Source organism: Lynx canadensis, chromosome D2, assembly GCF_007474595.2.
Source record: "Lynx canadensis isolate LIC74 chromosome D2, mLynCan4.pri.v2, whole genome shotgun sequence".
In the NCBI taxonomy this organism is placed as follows: Eukaryota; Metazoa; Chordata; class Mammalia; order Carnivora; family Felidae; genus Lynx; species Lynx canadensis.
Window position 1 is genome coordinate 35715270 of NC_044313.2, and position 19626 is coordinate 35734895.

At 38.2% G+C, this 19626-nt stretch overlaps 1 protein-coding gene across 1 annotated transcript in view; it reads right to left on the reverse strand.

Annotated features, from left to right (window-relative positions):
• Positions 1-6857: 6857 nt before the first annotated feature.
• The window catches only part of HECTD2 (HECT domain E3 ubiquitin protein ligase 2), a 76016-nt gene continuing 63247 nt past the window's right edge, over positions 6858-19626 (reverse strand). The window contains exons 19-21 of the mRNA XM_030334893.1: positions 19365-19480; positions 11027-11170; positions 6858-9347 (exon numbers count right to left, since the gene is read on the reverse strand). Coding sequence (XP_030190753.1) covers positions 9227-9347; positions 11027-11170; positions 19365-19480 — 381 coding nt within the window. The 3' untranslated portion in view covers positions 6858-9226. The remainder of the gene's footprint in view (positions 9348-11026; positions 11171-19364; positions 19481-19626) is intronic.

The following is a 19626-nucleotide window of genomic DNA, read 5'->3' on the forward strand; positions in this document are numbered from 1 at the left end:
GGTGACAGACCGAAGTGAGGTGGAGAGGTAGATGATAGATGGTATATAGATAGATTTTAGACAATGAATAGATGCAGTAGATAGATGAAGATAGGTAAGTAAGTAGACAGGTAGGAAATCGAGGCCCAGAGACGTTGAGGTATGTTTCCATAGTCCCATAACTAGTATAGAGTAGAGGAGGATTTAAATCCAGGTCTAGTTTGACTCAGAGCTGGGACTTAAAACCTGGCTCTATATCCTTCTGTCTGCTGAGGATTGCAATGAACATGTCTTGTTTGCCCCATACACAGGGTTTCACTTGCCCCATCAGACATTATGTTTGCTTTTGTTTTCTTACGTTTAGGATTCATCTACTTGTAGCTTGGATTTGCCATCTAGTAGTTTTTGTTCATCTGGTTAAGACAGGCATTTGAAGGGATGCATTCCCTAAATTCTTGCATACCCAAATATGTTTATTGCTCTTTTGTTTGAGGAACAACTTGGGTGCCTACACAATTTCTTAGTAATACTCTCAGAACTCTTGCCATAGCTTTCCAGCAAGTCTGTTTGGGAGGATTATGGCACATTTGAAGGAGAAGTGTAGGCGTTAAGGTTGAGAAAATTGGGTTGAACAATGGAAAGGCTCCAATCTCCTGCCATGTTTTGACCTTGTGTTATGGGCAACAGAGAGCTGTTGAGGGTTTTTGAGCAAAGTGGTGATGGTAGCTTGTGTGTACACAGATTTGGGAAGAAAGAGGCCACAGAGAGACCAGGTTGGAGTTCCCAACGTGATTAGGTGGTCGAGGCCTGGACCAGTAAACACATACACTGTACAGACAAAATTTTCAGGGCTCAGCAACTGCTCGGACAAGTACAAGGACAAAGGGGAAAGCTGGAGTGACCAGGTAGGTGGTGTCATTTCTAGAACCAGAGAAAAAAGGTGGAGGAGAAGAGAGATGAAGGACGGAGGGGGGATGAGAGGAGGAAGGGAGGATCTGAGATCTGAGAACCAAGTGGCTGCATTTTGAAGGAGCTGTTAGGACCCTGAGGGGAGCACTTGGGCTGCTGCTGAAATCTGGGAGTGGAGTTCAGAGGAGAGGTTAGGGCAAAGGACAGAACATAACCGGAAGGAGTCCCCGGGTGTGGTGATTAGGTCCAATGTGGTTTCTTTCTCCTTAGCCATGTTTCTGGAGGGTGTTGTGAGAACAGTCTCTGACATCTGTCCTGTCCAACCTGTTTTTGTCCAGTGACGAAACTGCAGCCTCTGCTGAGCAGGATAAACGTGGGCTCTATGACACACCTCACCACTTGCAACTGCTTCTCCTGTCTAAGCTGGTGTGGTTTTCTGTTTTCCCTTAACGTTGCTAGAAGTTTATTGATTGTATCAGCCTCTTCAAGGGACCTGCTATTGGGTTAATGTCTCACTCATACTGTTTCTATCTTTTCTGATTTAGTTCTTTATTGATGCTTTTCTCCTTTTCTCTTTATTTTTCTTTGTGCCATCCCCCCAACTGAAATTTTAATTTCTTTGTCAAATCAACTAATTTTATCTTTCGGCAATAAAGATATTTAGAACTATAAATTTCCCCACAAATACTCTTTGCCTATATTCCAGATGATCGGATATATAATGTTTCACTATTGAGGTTTTCCTAGACATTATTACAGACTAAATTTCTTCCTTCACCCAAAGAAAATTATTTTTCAGTACTATATTTTAAAATTCCAAGAATATTTGTAATTTTTTTGAAGACAAAAAAAAAAAAAAAGCAAATAAAGGAATCATCTAAGGTTATCCAGCCATTAAGTGTCAGATTTAGGATGAGAACAGAGACTGACTGACTCCTGGGCCAATCAATGAGGAAATATTTTGTCCACATCTAGCAGCATAGTTTGAGCTTAGGCGTTTCTGGAAAGTCTCACTAATTGGGGAAGCATTTGAAATGGAAAATCATAATGTTTTGAGTCAGACAGACATGAGTTCAAATTCTGCCTTGGTTCCTGTGTGACCTTGGGCAAACTTCCAGACTTCTCTGAGTTTCAATTTTTGTCTCAATTTTTATGTCGTTGTTGTAAAGATTGAATGTGAAATGTATATGTCTCATACATCATAAGTGTCCATAAATATTTATCTTTGTTCCTTCATTTAATATTCTGTAGGTGCTTAGAGTACTGGATAGCTGGTTTAGAAAATTAAAAAAGTTTTTTTCCCCTTATTAGGAAGTATTCATGCAGAGAAATTAAAAACACATGAGCAAAAAGACAAAAGTAAAATTATACATAATCCCAGAGATAACTACTATTAAAAAAGTGCAATATAATCTTTCAGAACATAACACACACATACACAGGCACATACATATTCAGACACATACGTACACTCATAACCAAAATTTGGATTATACCACAGAACTAATTCGCAGTCATTTTTTTCTTCCCTTTCACAGTGAATGTATGATGACCACCACTGCTCCTTGGTTTTGTTTCATTTGGTAAATGAACCACTTAGTAATTGCAGGCAGGCAGGCTAAGGCTCTGTGTAGTTTGGTGTGGAAAGGTGGGCCTAGGCGGATGGGAACATGGTGGTAGGTGGGGGTTCAAAAGCTGTTTCTCCAAGGCCTACACACGGGAGTCTTGCCAGCCAGAGTGTGAAAGGGTTTGCGTGAATCAGGACAAGAGGCCACGATTAATGATGAAACTACCCAAGCAGGGTAAGTAGTTTTCTGGTTCACTCCACTGATTTGATGACTGTTTCACCTGTCCAGTCAAGTCAACAAGTCAGGTAGGATTTTATCTGAGTTTACTGACCCAGCACTGTGCTAGGTGCTAGGTGCTAGGTGGGGATACGAGAAATATCTTCCGTTCTCAAGCTGCTGATATGCCCATACTGACCCACACAACAGTTTGAAAACATGAAGCACCACCTGAGGAATGAAGATAGGTGGGGTGGTGTGAAAAAGAGTGAGATGTGCCTTCAACCTAGCTTTTTTGTTTGGTGGGGGGAATGATGGTTCAGGGAAAGGTTCAGCCGGGGACAGAAAATTCGAGTCTGGGAGGTTGTGGAGGACAGGAGACTGTGGAGTTGATTTGGGGTAGAGCTGAGGGAGGACTTGGCTGGATAGGATCAGGAAGTGCACTTCAGAAGCACTAGGCTGAGCAGGGATGGGACTGAGTAGGGTGTTCAGTAAAGGAGGATCCTCTTGGAAGCTGGTTTTGGGGAATATGCAAAATAGAAGTGGAATGCATGTTAGACTCTGGAGTTGGAAGGTGGTCAGATAAGCACCAGATATATCTTCGACATTTGATGGCGAGGCACGTTAAAAACAGAATTTTATAAAGATTAACTGTAGGAGCCTTAGGATAAATGGGGAAAGAGTGAGCCTACAGTCAGGGAGGCCGGTTAGATGTCAAGGTTGAGTGTCTAAACCAAGGAGGAGGCTGTAGGACTGGAGTAGAAAGAAGGGTGAAATTGGGAGATAAAACATAAAGGTGAAGCTTGCTGATAGGAGGTTGAAGAGAAAGAAAAGTCAAAATGAGACCAATGTTTACCAGTCAAGTCAATCAGGAGAGTAAGAGAGAAAGAGACGAATAGGGAAGGCAAATTGAGAGGTGGGCTATATACAAGTGGAAACACAGTACAAGACTGTGCTTCTGGAGAAATTCTACTGAAATAATTCTTTTTCTCTTTTGTGATGTGTGTGTGTGTGTGTGTGTGTGTGTGTGTGTGTGTGTGTGTGTTCATACACATAGAAAAAAACAAGTTTTGTTGCTGGAAAACCCAGCAGCTAAACTTGACGGGGACTAATGCTCCTATTGTATGTATACCCATGGGTGCAGTCATAATATCTAAATGGCATGAAAACATTGAGTTGTATAATTGTTATGAAAATCCTGGAGAAGTTTTTTTTTTTTTGCTATAATACATATTTTAATGCTTCATAAATATTTAAAATTACATCTGCTTTGTATGTTTGTAAAGAATAACCAAGAGGTGTATGGAGTGGAAGATCAGCCTCCAGCTGAATATAATAGTAACTCAATAAACAAGTGTTAAATCAACAAATTAATAAGGCTTGTTGCAAATAAGCTACAGAAAACAATGTTTTTAAAAGTTTCATGCATTGGATGGGGTAAAAGAACCAAGGGGCACGCTTATATAGGCTGAGCTGAAATGGAAGAGGCCATTGACTACTGTAAAATTTTATAAATTTTAGAAACATATCTATAAAAATCTTAAAATATAAATGTCCAAGATTGAAAGGAAGGGAAATCATTAGTTATAGGAAATGAGGATGAAATGAAAAGCTGAAAGCAGTAAGCAGGATTAGGTGACTCATGGGGTGATGAGACCTCTCATGGATTTCCATGTGCATGAGTTCAGTAGACATGCCTCAGGCCTATTCAAGGAGAGGAGCCAAAAACTAACCCCACTTTATAAAGCCTAGAATTTAAAAGGGTTGTTATGTGTATGAAAAGGGGATAGAAAAATTCTACTCATAAACCCACCACAGTTGAGGGTATCCACATTTACATGGAAAGAGAACCCTAATCTAAGAAGTTAACATAAATTGGTGTGGGAAATACGTGCGGCCTTGGTTGAGAATAACATGAAACTACTGTGCTAGGGCACTTGCACGATTCAGGACCCAAAATTAAATACAAATGCAAAAATACAAAATTACAAATTACATGAGGAAGCAAATCACTACAAGAGCCAGCAGATGAAGAAATACAAGAATTAGGGGCACCTGGCTGGCTCAGTCGGTGGAGCATGTGACTCTTGATCTCGAGGCTGTGGGCTTTACCCATGTTGATGTAGAGAATCCTTAAAAAGAAAATCCTAAAAAGAAAAAAACAAATATGAGAATTAGTACTTCAAGAACTGAAGAGTAGAACCATCTACAGGAATATCAAACAGGTACGCTGAAAATTGTTAAAGAAATAAAACCATACGAAGGAAAGAACAGTATGAAAAAAGAGTAGGTGAACTTGAAAAGGAACTAAAAAAATTTCTGGAAATAAAAAGTATAGCCATTGAAAAAAAAAACCAAAACCAAAAACTCAGTGAGTTGGTTAAACAACAGATTAGGCACACAGAGAGATGGAATGGTTGAATGAGATGTTCCATTATACGCTTAATAGGAGATATTAGAGAGAAAAGGGAAGAAATAATATTCAAAGAGGAAATGGCTGAAGAATTTTCTAGAATTGAAAGTTACAAATCCATAGATATAAGAACCATAATGAATTCTAAGTGGGATAAAAAATACACTGCATATATATATATATATATATATAAACATCTCAACATCATTTTAATGCCTCAGAAGCTCTGTGTTTTTATATGTGTGTGTATATATATCTATATATGTCATTGATGTTCAGCACTGTCATGAGAAAATATTAAAAGTAGAGAAAAAGAGATTATCTACCAAGGAATGGCAATTACACCGACAGCTAACTTCATATCAACAATGAAACCCAAAGATAGTAGATTAATATATTAAAAGTCCTAAGAGAAAAAAACCACAAAAAGCATCAACATAAAAATGCATGCTTAATGAATCTTTCATGAATAAAAGTGAAAGAAAGTCGTTTTCAGACAAATGAAAAAAGAATTTACTGCCAACAAACATTAAAGGAGCTTTTAATAATTGTAACTTAGGAGGAAGAAAATTGATCCTGGAGGTAAGTGTGAGGAACAACAGACAAGGGAATGGTGTGCAAGGAGACTGTAAATACGTGGTTAAATCTAAACAAACTATATAATGTTTTATTTTATGGACTACAGTAACAGTTAAAAATTTGCATCATGAAAGTCAGGCCTCATACTAGAAGATCTCTGCGATGCATAATCTATACTAATAATAGTCATCATACAAACACATAAATGATTATGGGATAAATTCTGAAGCTGTTTCTAGAATAAGAAATATTCTCTTAACATCATTTTAATGCCTCAGAAGCTCTTTGTGTTCTTTAATCTGTGGTTGGCCCTCATGTCTGATAGACCAAAACCTCCAGAAGGCTTCAGAAGCAGGGGATTTAAGATGTTACCACATTACCACCATGGTTCCTCTTGCACATCATACGGTTTACTATATGCCAGGCACTGTGAGTGCTTTACACACATTAATCCATTTAATCTTCCTACAACTCTATCTACGAGGTAGGTAGGTTTGTTAGCTCCATTTACAAATTATTTTCAAGCAGCAATCGAGGCGTGAGGAGAGTAACTGGCCCAAGGAAACAAAAGTAGTACATAGTAAACCCCAACCCAGGCAGTCTGGCTCCAAAGCACGAGTGGTAAACCTAAAGGATTAACGGCTGTGTGGCCATCTGGGTGAACTGATCTTGTATTTGCTCCTGTGAAAGACCACCCTGGTCTTTCTCCCACCCAGCTACCTATCTTCTGTTAATCAGTTATCTACCTTCTTCCATTAATCACCCATAATATTCTCCCCTACATTCTCACAATCTCCTCTCTCTTTTCCTTAAGCATAGGAGATGTGGGCAAGGGGGAAATGGCCAAACTAATGGTTTTGGGGAGGAACACATAAGATCTGAAGTTAGCCAATGAAATGCCATACTTAGGTTGTTTCCAGTGGTCTCCATGGCATTTTAACATTCATTTGGCAGAATATCTGTGACCATCCAGACACTGGATATACATTGTTTCATACTGAAAATAATGTGAAAGAAGTTGGTTTTATTTGGTGTCAATATTAACACATAGCTTTTGAAGCTGTATGTGTTGGCAGTTTTCCTAAGCACTAGTTTAAGAGTGTAGTGAAAAGAATAGTTTGCTTTTATAATGTATTTTAAACTAATGGTTTTAAGTAATTGCCAAATGTTAAAAAATTGAGCTGAAGCCTGACTGATTGTATAACTTTAATATTTGAAAAATTTTCTTCCAGAAATGAACAACTTAATACAATACAGATTTGTACAAAAAAGACAGACCATTAAAAACTTTTGATCATACAGACAAAAATATGATTAAGCAAAGATTTAAAAAGGACAGGACATTTTGTAAATACTGATAAATACTGTGCAATGCTTTAATTTACTGTGGCAGATATAAAAATCAAGAATTCCTTAACAGATTATATTTAAAAAAGCAACTACATGAATTTTCTAGCTATTTAAATTAATGAAATAGAACAGTAGTGATTTTTTTTAAAAAAATGAGGTATTATTACACTGTAAACCAAAAACAGAACATAAATAAATAAAGGCAATGTGTAAGTAAGTGATAAATGGTTACAAATTTCAACTTATTAACAACAGACAACAATAGTTTTCCAGTTATTTATGGACTTTGTCATTTAAAAATTTGGCTTGCTTGTGTACTTATTTAAAAGTGACATAGCTATCGATATACAAGCACATCATTAAACATGCAGACCAAGCCAGCACAATTTTCCCGTCTCTACCAAATAAAAACTGTTTACATTTTATTTAAAACACTTAAGTCTGATTTCTTATACATGATTCTTTTGTGCTTACTAGTAAGCAGTAACCTACATTAAACATCTTACGTTCTATTTCAAGCAGAGTAACCGAGAAGCAGTTTTATTTGCATATGGATAAAAAACAGAGCAAACGAAACAAAACCAACATGCCTTGAACTTTCTTAGGATTTTCCAAGATTTTTAAGAAGAAAAATCCTTGACATAGTATACCCTATGGAAAAGCAGAGTCACTTCCGTCCTAAAGAGAATAGTAAACAAAGTAATTAACTCCTTTTCCTTGAAGATTGGCGAATTGGCTTTCGAACTACAGGAGAATGAGTTAATTCGTTCCTCCACCCTAAAAGAATTCTGCTGGTTGGGTGCAGGAAGCAGAGCAATAAGAAAACAGTGTAACTGAGAAAAAATTGGGGGACAGTATTATTTGCCTGTGAACCATATGCTGGTACTAAATGCTGGCTTCATTATTATTGCAAATACATCTTCAGAGTTTTCTGAAGGAAAGCTATCAAAGTATAATAGAGAAGTCTTGATTCGAAAATATTTGTAACATGCTAATAAAACTGCTTCATTTGCTGTAAATAAAAAGAAAACCATTTACTGTCTCACTTAAAATGTAGTTTCTTTTTACATGCTGCTTTTTTAAGAAACTCCAAAAAGGGAACTTTTGAATTTACTACATTCAGAATCCAGTGAAATACAAACATTTTGGCCAAAATGTTGAACTTTATTTTTACACCAAGCTATATCATTTTGACACAGATGTTATTATTGTATTCACTTTTGTCAAATATCTTATCCTAGCCTTTAGCAAAAATTAGTGTTTCAGTACAACTGGTGATCAAAAATACTAGAAATAAGCCTTGTATGTCAAAGTATGTATAAAAACAGTTCTTTTCTTTTGTGCTTGTAATTGACTTAATTTATCAACAATTAGTTAGATCTGATTTCCTTTCTGATATTCTGACCCTTAAGAAGAAATGATCATTATACAAATATTACAGAATACTCTAACTAGTTTACTGCCAACGTGCATGCAGACTAACGTTACTTAAAAGAACATAACCTCGAACCCAATGGTCTGAAAATAGTTAACACTCCTGTACAGTCATCTTTATTGATTTGTAAAAGCTGTATACACATCTAAAACCCTGAATTTACTTTGTAAAAATAAATCTTTTAGCAATAAATGGCACTATCAAAATCCCATTATTCTCAGGCTAGTATGTAGTTATTTACATGCTTTTCAGCAACAGTTGAAAAGAATCTTATAGGACCAAAGCCAGTATATCAAAAAACCCTGTAAACTGCATTTATACTGCTGTTTGTTGTTGCCCTCAGGTGTATGAAAATATGGCTACATGCCTTACATGAATGAGAATGTAGCTATGTGCGTTGCTACGTGTGCTGGCAGCACGCAATCTGCCACTGGGCTCCGCGACGGGGTCAACGCGTGCTTCACTGTGCTTTGCTTTCCCAGTGGAACACCTGTGAGAAGCTACTTACAGAGAATCATAAAGTGCTATAAAAAAGAGGGGCCGGACCCACACCTGTCTCTGCCGTCTGGTCTCTTCCTTACTCAAGCGATTTCTGTGTTTTTAGAAAATCGTGCCTCCCCCATTGAACATACTTCATACTCGATTTAAAAAAAAAAATCAGTATTTTAAAGTTGGTGAGCTTTGTCAAGGTGTTGTGAGACAGAGACATGAAAAGGTTAAAGGCACAATAAGAGGGAAGTGAATGCTACATATAAAATATATTTCAAGTCTTCTAGGTTACTCAAGTCCAAAACCTTCTGAATTTGAAATTCCAATGATCAATTTCTGCTTCAGGTCCTTTTTGCTCTTGTAGGGGGGAAGGCAAAGTTGATTGAAGCAGGTGTGGGCCACAGGCAACCTAGGGGAAAAAATGTATTTTAAAGATACTAAGTCTCAAAATACATACAGGATAGCTGCTAAACTACTTTCAAACAGGGCAATTCAAATCTATTTCACTATGGTAGGAGGCGGCTCATCAATCCCTTCGCTGAACAGATACTTACAGAGTACTACTACCTATCGGCACCAGTCTAGACACTGAGGCAGCCTCTGAAGACAAGGCAGTCAATGTCCCCGTGCTCCGGGGAAACTTTCATCCTAGAGGCATTATGTTTGGAGTCAGACTGAATTTGAATGCTGTCTCCCCGACTACTGGCCGTGGGACCTTGTTCCAGTAGCTTCATGTCTCCAAATCTTAGCGTCCTTGCCACCATGACAGGGTAAGCCATCCAAGTGGGTTGTTTAAAAGATTTAAACAGGCAGGATGGTAGACAATATAACTGTTACTATAATTTCAGTCTTGACCGTCAAAAAGTAAAAAAAGATCACTCCTGGATACTTGATATCTGCACTCTCCATGCAATAAAAATAGGGAATGTACCAGGGAAAAGGAGAACATTTTAAAAGAAGTTTATATTATTAGAAACTAAACTTTGACAGCCCTCTGTACTGAAAGACTTAAAATTGTTATAGTCAGTTTGCATTTATTAGAAACTAAACTTTGACAGCCCTCTGTACTGAAAGACTTAAAATTGTTATAGTCAGTTTGCATTTACTGAGTGCTTGGTCTATGATAAGCATTCTGCCAAGTGCTTTTATATGCAGTGTTTAAGACTCAAAGCAATCTAAAAAACAGATTTTTGTTATCCTCAATTTACCGATGAGGAAAACTAAACATGGGAATATACGAGTTAAGTAATCTGTTCCAGGTTGTAGAGCCGGTGAAGTCACACACCCGAAAAGCAAATTCAGATCAGTCTGACTTTACACCAATATTGTTACCATGTAAAAATTTAACATTCTTATTTACCAAAAACCTAGTGGGTCTATGACAGTGATGTATACATCTTTGACGGTCACTTATATTTCATCTTTGTCAATGTCTTACTGCAAATCCTAGAGTTGTGGAAGATTCATGCCTAAGCCATGGGAACTCATAAAATAATCCCTGAAATAATAATAGGAAAAATTTAGATGTAATGTCACCTTTGTATTAAATTACATAACTCAGATTACCTTTTTTTTTTTTTTTTTTTTTAACTTTGAGAGAGAGAGAGAAAGCGAGCTGGGGAGGACAGAGAAAGGGGGAGAAAGAATCCCAAGCAGTCAGCACAGAGCCCAATGCAGGGCTTGAACTCATGAAACATGAGATCATGATCTGAGCTGAAATCAAGAGTTGGACGCTTAACTGACTGAGCCACCCAGGCACCCCTCACCTTAATATTTTTTAATAAAAAAAAACCTTTAAATAAAAATGAACATTACACAATATTCTACTAAAAGCCAGCTAGATTTTAAAAGGGACTACAAAGCAGTTGACTTAGCATTGTAAAAAAGGCAATAGGTTATCAGTCAGCATTGGCAAGTCTCAAAAATTAACAGAGAACTTTAAAGCACACTCTCTCATTTCAGGCTTGTTTTTACTCCCAAGATTTTTCTATGAAAATGACTTCAGATTGAAAGACTCCTCTAAGTCCAAGCATATTATTATTAGCAAAACTTACAGATTAAAAATAAAATTACAATCTGGAAAGTTACCAGTTAGTAGAAGTTTCATTCTTTGAGATTTTAAAGTTCAAGTCAGCCATTCCTCCTACAGGCACTCTGTCACTTCCTGTAGTAAAATGTAGCAACTTCTTTTGAAGATCAAGAGGAAATCCAAGCACAACATCCCAAAAATATCTAAAGAACACCAAAGGAAATTTATATAAAATGTCTTGTCAGAAATCCTGCAGGTCAGAGTAAAGTAACATAAAGTAAGCTCTGAGGATAAAAATTCCCTTAAACATACATAATACTCCTTAATGTGAGATTGACAAATGACAAGCCTCTATGTATGACTTATTTCTAACATTATTATAAAAGTAACATTTTTATAAAATTATAAAAGTAGTCCAACAGGGTATAGTACAAAAGCCATTTCTCTATTATATAACTTACAATTCTTACTTCTTCAGTACAGTGCTATTAAAATTCTACTTATAAGTATAGCATCCCTAAAATTCTAGAACCAAAGTCATTTTTTAAAATTTAAAATCTATCCTTTTATTTATTTTTTAATTTTTTTAAATTTTATTTTTTTAATTTACATCCAAATTAGTTAGCATGTAGTGCAACAATGATTTCAGGAGTACATTCCTTAATGCCCTTTACCCATTTAGCCCATCCCCCCTCCCACAACCCCTCAGTTTGTTCTCCATATTTAAGAGTCTCTTATATTTTGTCCCCCTTCCTGCCTTTATATTATTTTTGCTTCCATTCCCTTAAGTTCATCTTTTTTATATCTTAAATTCCACATATCAATGAAGTCATATGATATTTGTCTTTCTCTAATTTCGCTTAGCGTAATACCCTCCAGTTTCATCCACATAGTTGCAAATGGCAAGATTTCATTCCTTCTGATTGCCGAGTAATACTCCATTGTGTGTGTGTGTGCGTGTGCGTGTGTGTGTGTGTGTATACTACTTCTTCTTTATCCATTCATCCATGAATGGACATTTGGGCTCTTTCCATACTTTGGATACTGTTGATAGTGCTGCTATAAACATTGGCGTGCAGGTGCCCCTTCGCAACAGCATACCTGTATCCCTTGGATAAATACCTGGTAGTGCAATTGCTGGGTTGTAGGGTAGTTCTATTTTTAATTTTTTGAGGAACCTCCATACTGTTTTCCAGAGTGGCTGCACCCACTTGCATTCCCACCCACAATGCAAGAGATCCTCTTTCTCCGCATCCTTGCCAACATCTGTTGCTACCTGAGTTGTGAATGTTAGCCATTCTGACAGGTGTAAGGTGGTATCTCCTTGTGGTTTTGATTTATATTTCGCTGATGATGAGTGAGTGATGTTGAGCATTTTCATGTGTTGGTTGGCCATCTGGATATCTTCTTTGGAGAAGTGTCTATTCATGTCTTTTGCCCATTTCTTCACTGGATTATTTGTTTTTTAGGTGTTGAGTTTGATAAGTTCTTTATAGATTTTGGATACTAACCCTTTGTCTGATATGTCGTTTGCAAATATCTTCTCCCATTCTGTCAGTTGCCTTTTAGTTTTGCTGTTTCCTTCGCTGTGCAGAAGCTTTTTATTTTGATGAGGTCCCAATAGTTCATTTTTACTTTGGTTTCCCTTATCTCCAGAGACATGTTGAGTAAGAAGTTGCTGCAGGCAAGATCAAAGAGGTTTTTGCCTGCTTTCTCCTCGAGGATTTTGATGGCTTCCTGTCTTACATTGAGGTCTTTCATCCATTTTGAGTTTATTTTTCTGAATGGTGTAAGAAAGTGGTCCAAGGTTCATTTTTCTGCATGTCACTGTCCAGTTTTCCCAGCACCACTTGCTGAAGAGACTCTTTATTCCAGTGGATATTCTTTCCTGCTTTGTCAAAAATTAGTTGGCCGTACGTGTATGGTCCATTTCTGGGTTCTCTATTCTGTTCCATTGATCTGAATGTCTGTTTTTGTGCCAGAACCATACTGTCTTGATGATTACAACTTTGTAATACAGCTTGAAGCCCAGGATTGTGATGCCTCCAGCTTTGGTTTTCTTTCTCAAGATTGGTTTGGCTATTCGGGGTCTTTTCTGGTTCCATACAAATTTTAGGATTGTTTGTTCTAGCTCTGTGAAGAATGCTGCTGGTGTTATTTTGATAGGGATTGCATTGAATATGTAGATTGCTTTGGGTAGCATTGACATTTTAACAATATTTGTTCTTCCTATCCAGGAGCATGGAATATTTTTCCCTTTTTTTGTGTCTTCTTCAATTTCTTTCATAAGTTTTCTATAGTTTTCACCTCTTTGGTTAGATTTATTCCTAGGTATTTTATGTTTTGTGGTGCAATTGTAAATAGGATCGATTCCTTGATTTCTCTTTCTGTCGCTTCATTGTTGGTGTATAGGAATGCAACCGATTTCTGTGCATTGATTTTATATCCTGCAACTTTGCTGAATTCATGAATCAGTTCTAGCAGTTTTTTGGTAGAATCTTTTGATTGGTAGAGTATCATGTCATCTGTGTAGAGTGAAAGTTTGACCTCCTCCTGGCTGATTTGGATGCCTTTTATTTCTTTGTGTTATCTGATTGCTGAGGCTAAGACTTCCAATACTATGTTGAATAACAGTGGCAAGAATGGACATCCCTGTCTTGTTCCTGACCTTAGGGGAAAGCTCTCAGTTTTTCCCCATTGAGGATGATATTAGTGTTGGGTCTTTCACACATGGCTTTTATGATCTTGAAGTATGATCCTTCTGTCCCTACTTTCTTGAGGGTTTTTAGCAAGAAAGGATGTTGTATTTTGTCAAATGCTTTCTCTGCATCTATTGAGAGGATCAGATGGTTCTTGTCCTTTCTTTTATTGATGTGATGAATCACGTTGATTGTTTTGCAGATATTGAACCAGCCCTGCATCCCAGGTATAAATCCCAGTTGGTCATGGTGAATAATTTTTTAAAATGTATTGTTGGATCCAGTTGGCTAGTATCTTGTTGAGGATTTTTGCATCCATGTTCATCAGGGAAATTGGTCTATAGTTCTCCTTTTTAGTGGGTCTCTGTCTGGTTTTGGAATCAAGGTAATGCTGGCTTCGTAGAAAGAATTTGGAAGTTTTCCTCCCATTTCTATTTTTTAGAACAGCTTCAAGAGAATTGGTGTTAACTCTCTCTTAAATGTTTGGTAGAATTCCCCTGGAAAGCCATCTGGCCCCAGACTCTTATTTTTTGGGAGATTTTGATTACTAATTCGATTTCTTTACTGGTTATGGGTCTGTTCAAATTTTCTATGTCTTCCTACTTCAGTTTTGGTAGTGTATATGTTTCTAGGAATTTGTCCATTTCTTCCAGATTGCCCATTTTATTGGTGTATAATTGCTCATAATATTCTCTTATTATTGTTTTTATTTCTGCTGTGTTGGTTGTGATCTCTCTTCTTTCATTCTTGATTTTATTTATTTGGGTCCTTTCCTTTTTCTTTTTGATCAAACTGGCTAGTGGTTTATCAATTTTGTTAATTCTTTCAAAGAACCAGCTTCTGGTTTCATTGATCTGTTCTACTATTTTTTTGGTTTTGATAGCATTAATTTCTGCTCTAATTTTTATTATTTCTTGTTTCCTGCTGGTTTTGGGTTTTATTTGCTGTTCTCAGTTCTTTAAGGCATAAGGTTAGGTTGTGTATCTGAGATATTTTTTCCTTCTTTAGGAAGGTCTGGATTGCTATATACTTCCCTCTTATGGTGGCCTTTCCTGCATCCCAGAGGTTTTGGTTTGTGGTGTTACCATTTTCATTGGCGTCCATGAACTTTTTAATTTCCTCTTTAACTTCTTGGTTAGCACTTTCATTCTTTAGGGGGATGTTCTTTAGTCTCCAAGTATTTGTTACCTTTCCAAATTTTTTCTTGTGGTTGATTTAGAGTTTCATAGCGTTGTGATCTGAAAATATGCATGGCATGATCTCGATCTTTTTGTACTTGTCGACGGCTGTTTTGTGTCCCAGGATGTGGTCTATTCTGGAGAAATTTCCACGTGCACTGGAGAAGAATGTATATTCTGCTGCTTTAGGATAAAATGCTCTGAATATATCTGTTAAGTCCATCTGGTCCAGTGTGTCATTCAAAGCCATTGTTACCTTGTTGATTTTTGATCAGATGATCTGTCTATTGCTGTGAGTGGAGGGTTGAAGTCCCCTACTATTATGGTATTACTACAATGAGTTTCTTTATGTTTGTGATTAATTGATTTATACATTTGGGTGCTTCCACATTTGGCACATAAATATTTACATTGTTAGGTCTTCTTGGTGGATAGACCCCCTTAATTATGATATAATGCCCTTCTTTATCTCTTGATACAGTCTTCACTTTAAAGTCTAGATTGTTGGGGCACCTGGGTGGCTCAGTCAGTTGGGCGTCCGACTTCGGCTCAGGTCATGATCTCACGGTCTGTGGGTTCAAGCCCCGCGTCGGGCTCTGTGCTGACAGCTCAGAGCCTGGAGCCTGTTTCAGATTCTGTGTCTCCCTCTTTCTCTGACCCTCCCCTGTTCATGCTCTCTCTGTCTCAAAAATAAATAAATGTTAAAAAAAAAAGTCTAGATTGTTGGATATAAGTATGGCTTTTCCAGCTTTCTTTTGCTGATCATTAGCATGATAGATGGTTCTCCATCCCCTTACTTTCAATCTGAAGGTGTCTTTAGGTCCAAAGTGGGTCTCTTGTAAACGGCTTATAGATGGATCTTGTTTTCTTATCCATTCTATTACCCTGTGTCTTTTGATTGGAGCATTTAGTCCATTGATGTTTAGAGTTAGTACTGAAAGATATGAATTTATTGCCATTATGTCGCTTGTAGAGCTGGAGTTTCTGGTGGTGTTCTCTGGTCCTTTCCAGTCTTTGTTGCTTTTGGTCTTTATTTATTGTTTTTTATTTTTATTTTTTCATCTTTTCTCCCCTCAGAGAGTCCCCCTTAAAATTTCTTGCAGGGCTGGTTTAGTGGTCACGAACTCCTTTAATTTTTGTTTGTCTGGGAAACCTTTTATCTCTCCTTCTATTTTGAATGACAGCCTTGCTGGATAAAGAATTCTTGGCTGCATATTTTTCTGATTCAGCACATTGAATATATCCTGCCACTCCTTTCTGGCCTGCACATAACCCTTCTACCCCTATTTCTCTCTCTTCCTCTTCTAGGACCCTTATGATTCTGATGTTGTTCCTTCTTAATGAGACACTGATTTCTCTAATTCTTAAATCGTGCTATTTTGCCTTAATCTCCCTCTTTTTTTCTGCTTCATTATTCTCCATAAGTTTGTCCTCTGTATCACTGATTCTCTGTTCTGCCTCATCCGTCCTTGCCACTGTGGCCTCCATTCGAGATTGCAGCTCAGTTATACCATTTTTTATTTCATCCTGACTAGCTTTTACTTCTTTTATCTCTGCATAAAGGGATTCTAATCTATTTTCGACTCCAGCTAGTATTCTTATTATTGTGATTCTAAATTCTGGTTCAGACACCTTTCTCGTATCTGTGTTGTTTAAGTCCCTGGCTGTTGTTTCTTCCTGCTCTTTCTTTTGGGGTGAATTCCTTCATTTCATCATTTTGAAGGGAGAAAAGGAAATAATGAGGTAGAAAAATTAAAATAAAAAATTGAAATTAAAACAATATTAAAATTAAAAAATTAAAAACAAGCACACACACACACACACACACACACACACACACAATCAAATAAATGATGCTAGATCCTAGGTGTGTTTTGGTCTGGGTGTTCAAAGTGGCTTGACAGACTAGAGAAAAAAGGGGGGAAAAAAGAAAAATTGTTTGAATATTTGAAAAAAATGAATACACTGAAGTAGACTAAAATGAAATGATTGCAGTAAAATAGAATTTGAAAAAATTTACACAAAAGTAAAAAATACAGTAGAAAAAAATTAAAGAAAAATATACATTTTTTTTCTTTTCAACGTTTTTATTTATTTTTGGGAGAGAGACAGAGCATGAACGGGCGAGGGGCAGAGAGAGAGGGAGACACAGAATTGGAAACAGGCTCCAGGCTCTGAGCCATCAGCCCAGAGCCCGACGCGGGGCTCGAACTCACGGACCGCGAGATCGTGACCTGGCTGAAGCCGGACGCTTAACTGACTGCGCCACCCAGGCGCCCCTAAAGAAAAATATTTTTTTTTTTATATATATGTATGAAATTTATTGACAAATTGGTTTCCATACAACACCCAGTGCTCATCCCAAAAGGTGCCCTCCTCAATACCCATCACCCACCCTCCCCTCCCTCCCACCCCCCATCAACCCTCAGTTTGTTCTCAGTTTTTAACAGTCTCTTATGCTTTGGCTCTCTCCCACTCTAACGTCTTTTTTTTTTTTTTCCTTCCCCTCCCCCATGGGTTCCTGTTGAGTTTCTCAGGATCCACATAAGAGTGAAACCATATGGTATCTGTCTTTCTCTGTATGGCTTATTTCACTTAGCATTACACTCTCCAGTTCCATCCACGTTGCTACAAAAGGCCATATTTCATTTAAGAAAAATATTTTTAATAAAAATTGAAAATAGAAATGAATTTTCTTTTTCTGTATTCAAGAAAAAGAAGAAAAACAAAAAAGAGAAAAAAGAAAAAAAAACAAAGAAAATTGGACAGACTGGCTAACAGACTGAAATACGACTTAAATTACTTCATTTTCCACTAGAAATCAAACTATGAAGTGCTTTATAGTCCTTAAACTAAGCAGCAGTGAGACTTGAGTTCTTGAAGAGCGAGGTTGGCCCAGTTGGGTGTGGCTTAGTGTAATGGTTCCGTTCTCCACTAGATGGCGCTGCTTAGCTTACTGGGGTGGATTGTTATGGCGCTTGTAGGTGCGTATACACCGGAGTGGTGAAAATTGCATCACCCAGCTACCCAGTCTCTACTATTGGAACTCTGTTCTCCTCAATCAGCAACTGTGCACCTGTCCTTTGTCCTCGGCTTCCGTCCACTCCCTGCTTTTACACAGTCCATGACCAAGCCCCAGGCAGCACCTCCCTCCCGAGTTTTGTCTCAGATGTGGCTGTTTTTCCTGGCCCCTTTCATCTGAGGGACTGTAGCTTTGACCCGTCCAGCACCTATGTGGAGGGTCTCACCGAGCAATGGCCGGGTGCTGGCCGCACCCAGGAGCGCTTGCAGGACCGTGCTGCTGCAGATGCCCAGAGACTGTGACCAGGTGCCAGCCCGCCCGAGAAAAAGTTTGCGAAATAGTGTAGCAGCAGTATTTCAAGGATTATGAGAAATCACAACACACATCTGGCACCAGGCTTCACCCTTAATGACCTTGTTCCAGCACCAGTGAATGTGGCTGTTCTCTGGGGTCTGCTGGGACCAGATGGCCTCACATCCTCTACCAAATGTCCTTCCAGCAGTGGAACTGGTTATCCCCGTGTGGCCTGAGAACCTCCCAGACCCCACTCTGCTCCTGGGGATTTGCCCTTCCCAACAGAGCACCTCCAGGTATCAGCTGTGGAGTTTCAGACTCTGTGCTCCCTGTTTATAGTCTTAATGGAATTTAAACTTTCTCCTTTCTCCCTTTTTAGTTCAGTCCCTGTGGCTGTTTCCAATTTTCCACTTTCTCTCCAGCTGCTTTCAGCGGGGGGTACTTTTCCCATATTCTCTCCCATGGTCTCCGCCCTCTCTCTGCATGCAAAAGCAGCTCCCTGTCCTCTGCGGCTTCTCTTTCCCCAAGTTCATCTCTCCGTGCCATGTACCTGCTGAATTCTGTGGTTCAGGCTGTGCAGATTGTTGTGTTAATCCTCAGATCAGTTTTCTAGGTGTGAAGGATGGTTTAGTGTTGGTCTGGCTGTATTTCATGGATGTGAGACACACAAAAAACCTCCATGCTGTTCTGCCATCTTGGCTCCTCCCCAAAGTCATTTTTTTTAAAGTAAAGTCTCTAGGGGGTGCCTGGGTGGCTCAGTAGGCTAAGCATCCTACTCTTGATTTCAGCTTAGGTCATGGTCTCATTGTGAGTTCGAGCCCCAAGTTGGGCTCTGTGCTGACAGCTTGGAGCTTGCTTAGGATTCTTGCTCTCTCTCTCTCTCTCTCTCTCTCTGCCCCTCCCCTGTGCTCATTCATGCTCTCTCTCTCCCTCTCTCTCAAAATAAATAAATAAACTTAAAAAAAGAGTAAATTTTCTATAGTTTTATGGAAACTTACTTAGATCACTTTCTCCCAAGTGGATTGCTAAGTGATTTCATATTTAATAGTCTCACCTTACTTTCTAAAGATAAAATAAGGTAGGGTGGGACTCTACAATATTTGAGCTAACTTAACTTGATTCAAAGACTGTGAATTTGACAAATAAGTCACATTCTCTTTCATTCCCTCTCTGCAATCTCACTTTCAGAAGGAAATGAGCTCACCGTATAGTTAAGTCTGTTTTCGCGTAGCCATCATACTGAGTGCTTCTCTGCAGAGCGTGCATATCCAGCTCAGGACTTCCACAGACCAGAATTTCAACCTCTTCTGGACGAAGCAGCTGCCGACAGTCATTTCCCCAAGATAATAATAAAAAGTGATGATTAAAAAGGGGAAATTGGAACTATCTTCCCTGAATCAAATTACAAAACATGTCTTCTAGTAAATCAAGCCATTTTTGTTAAGGAAAAATTTCCATTTTTATTT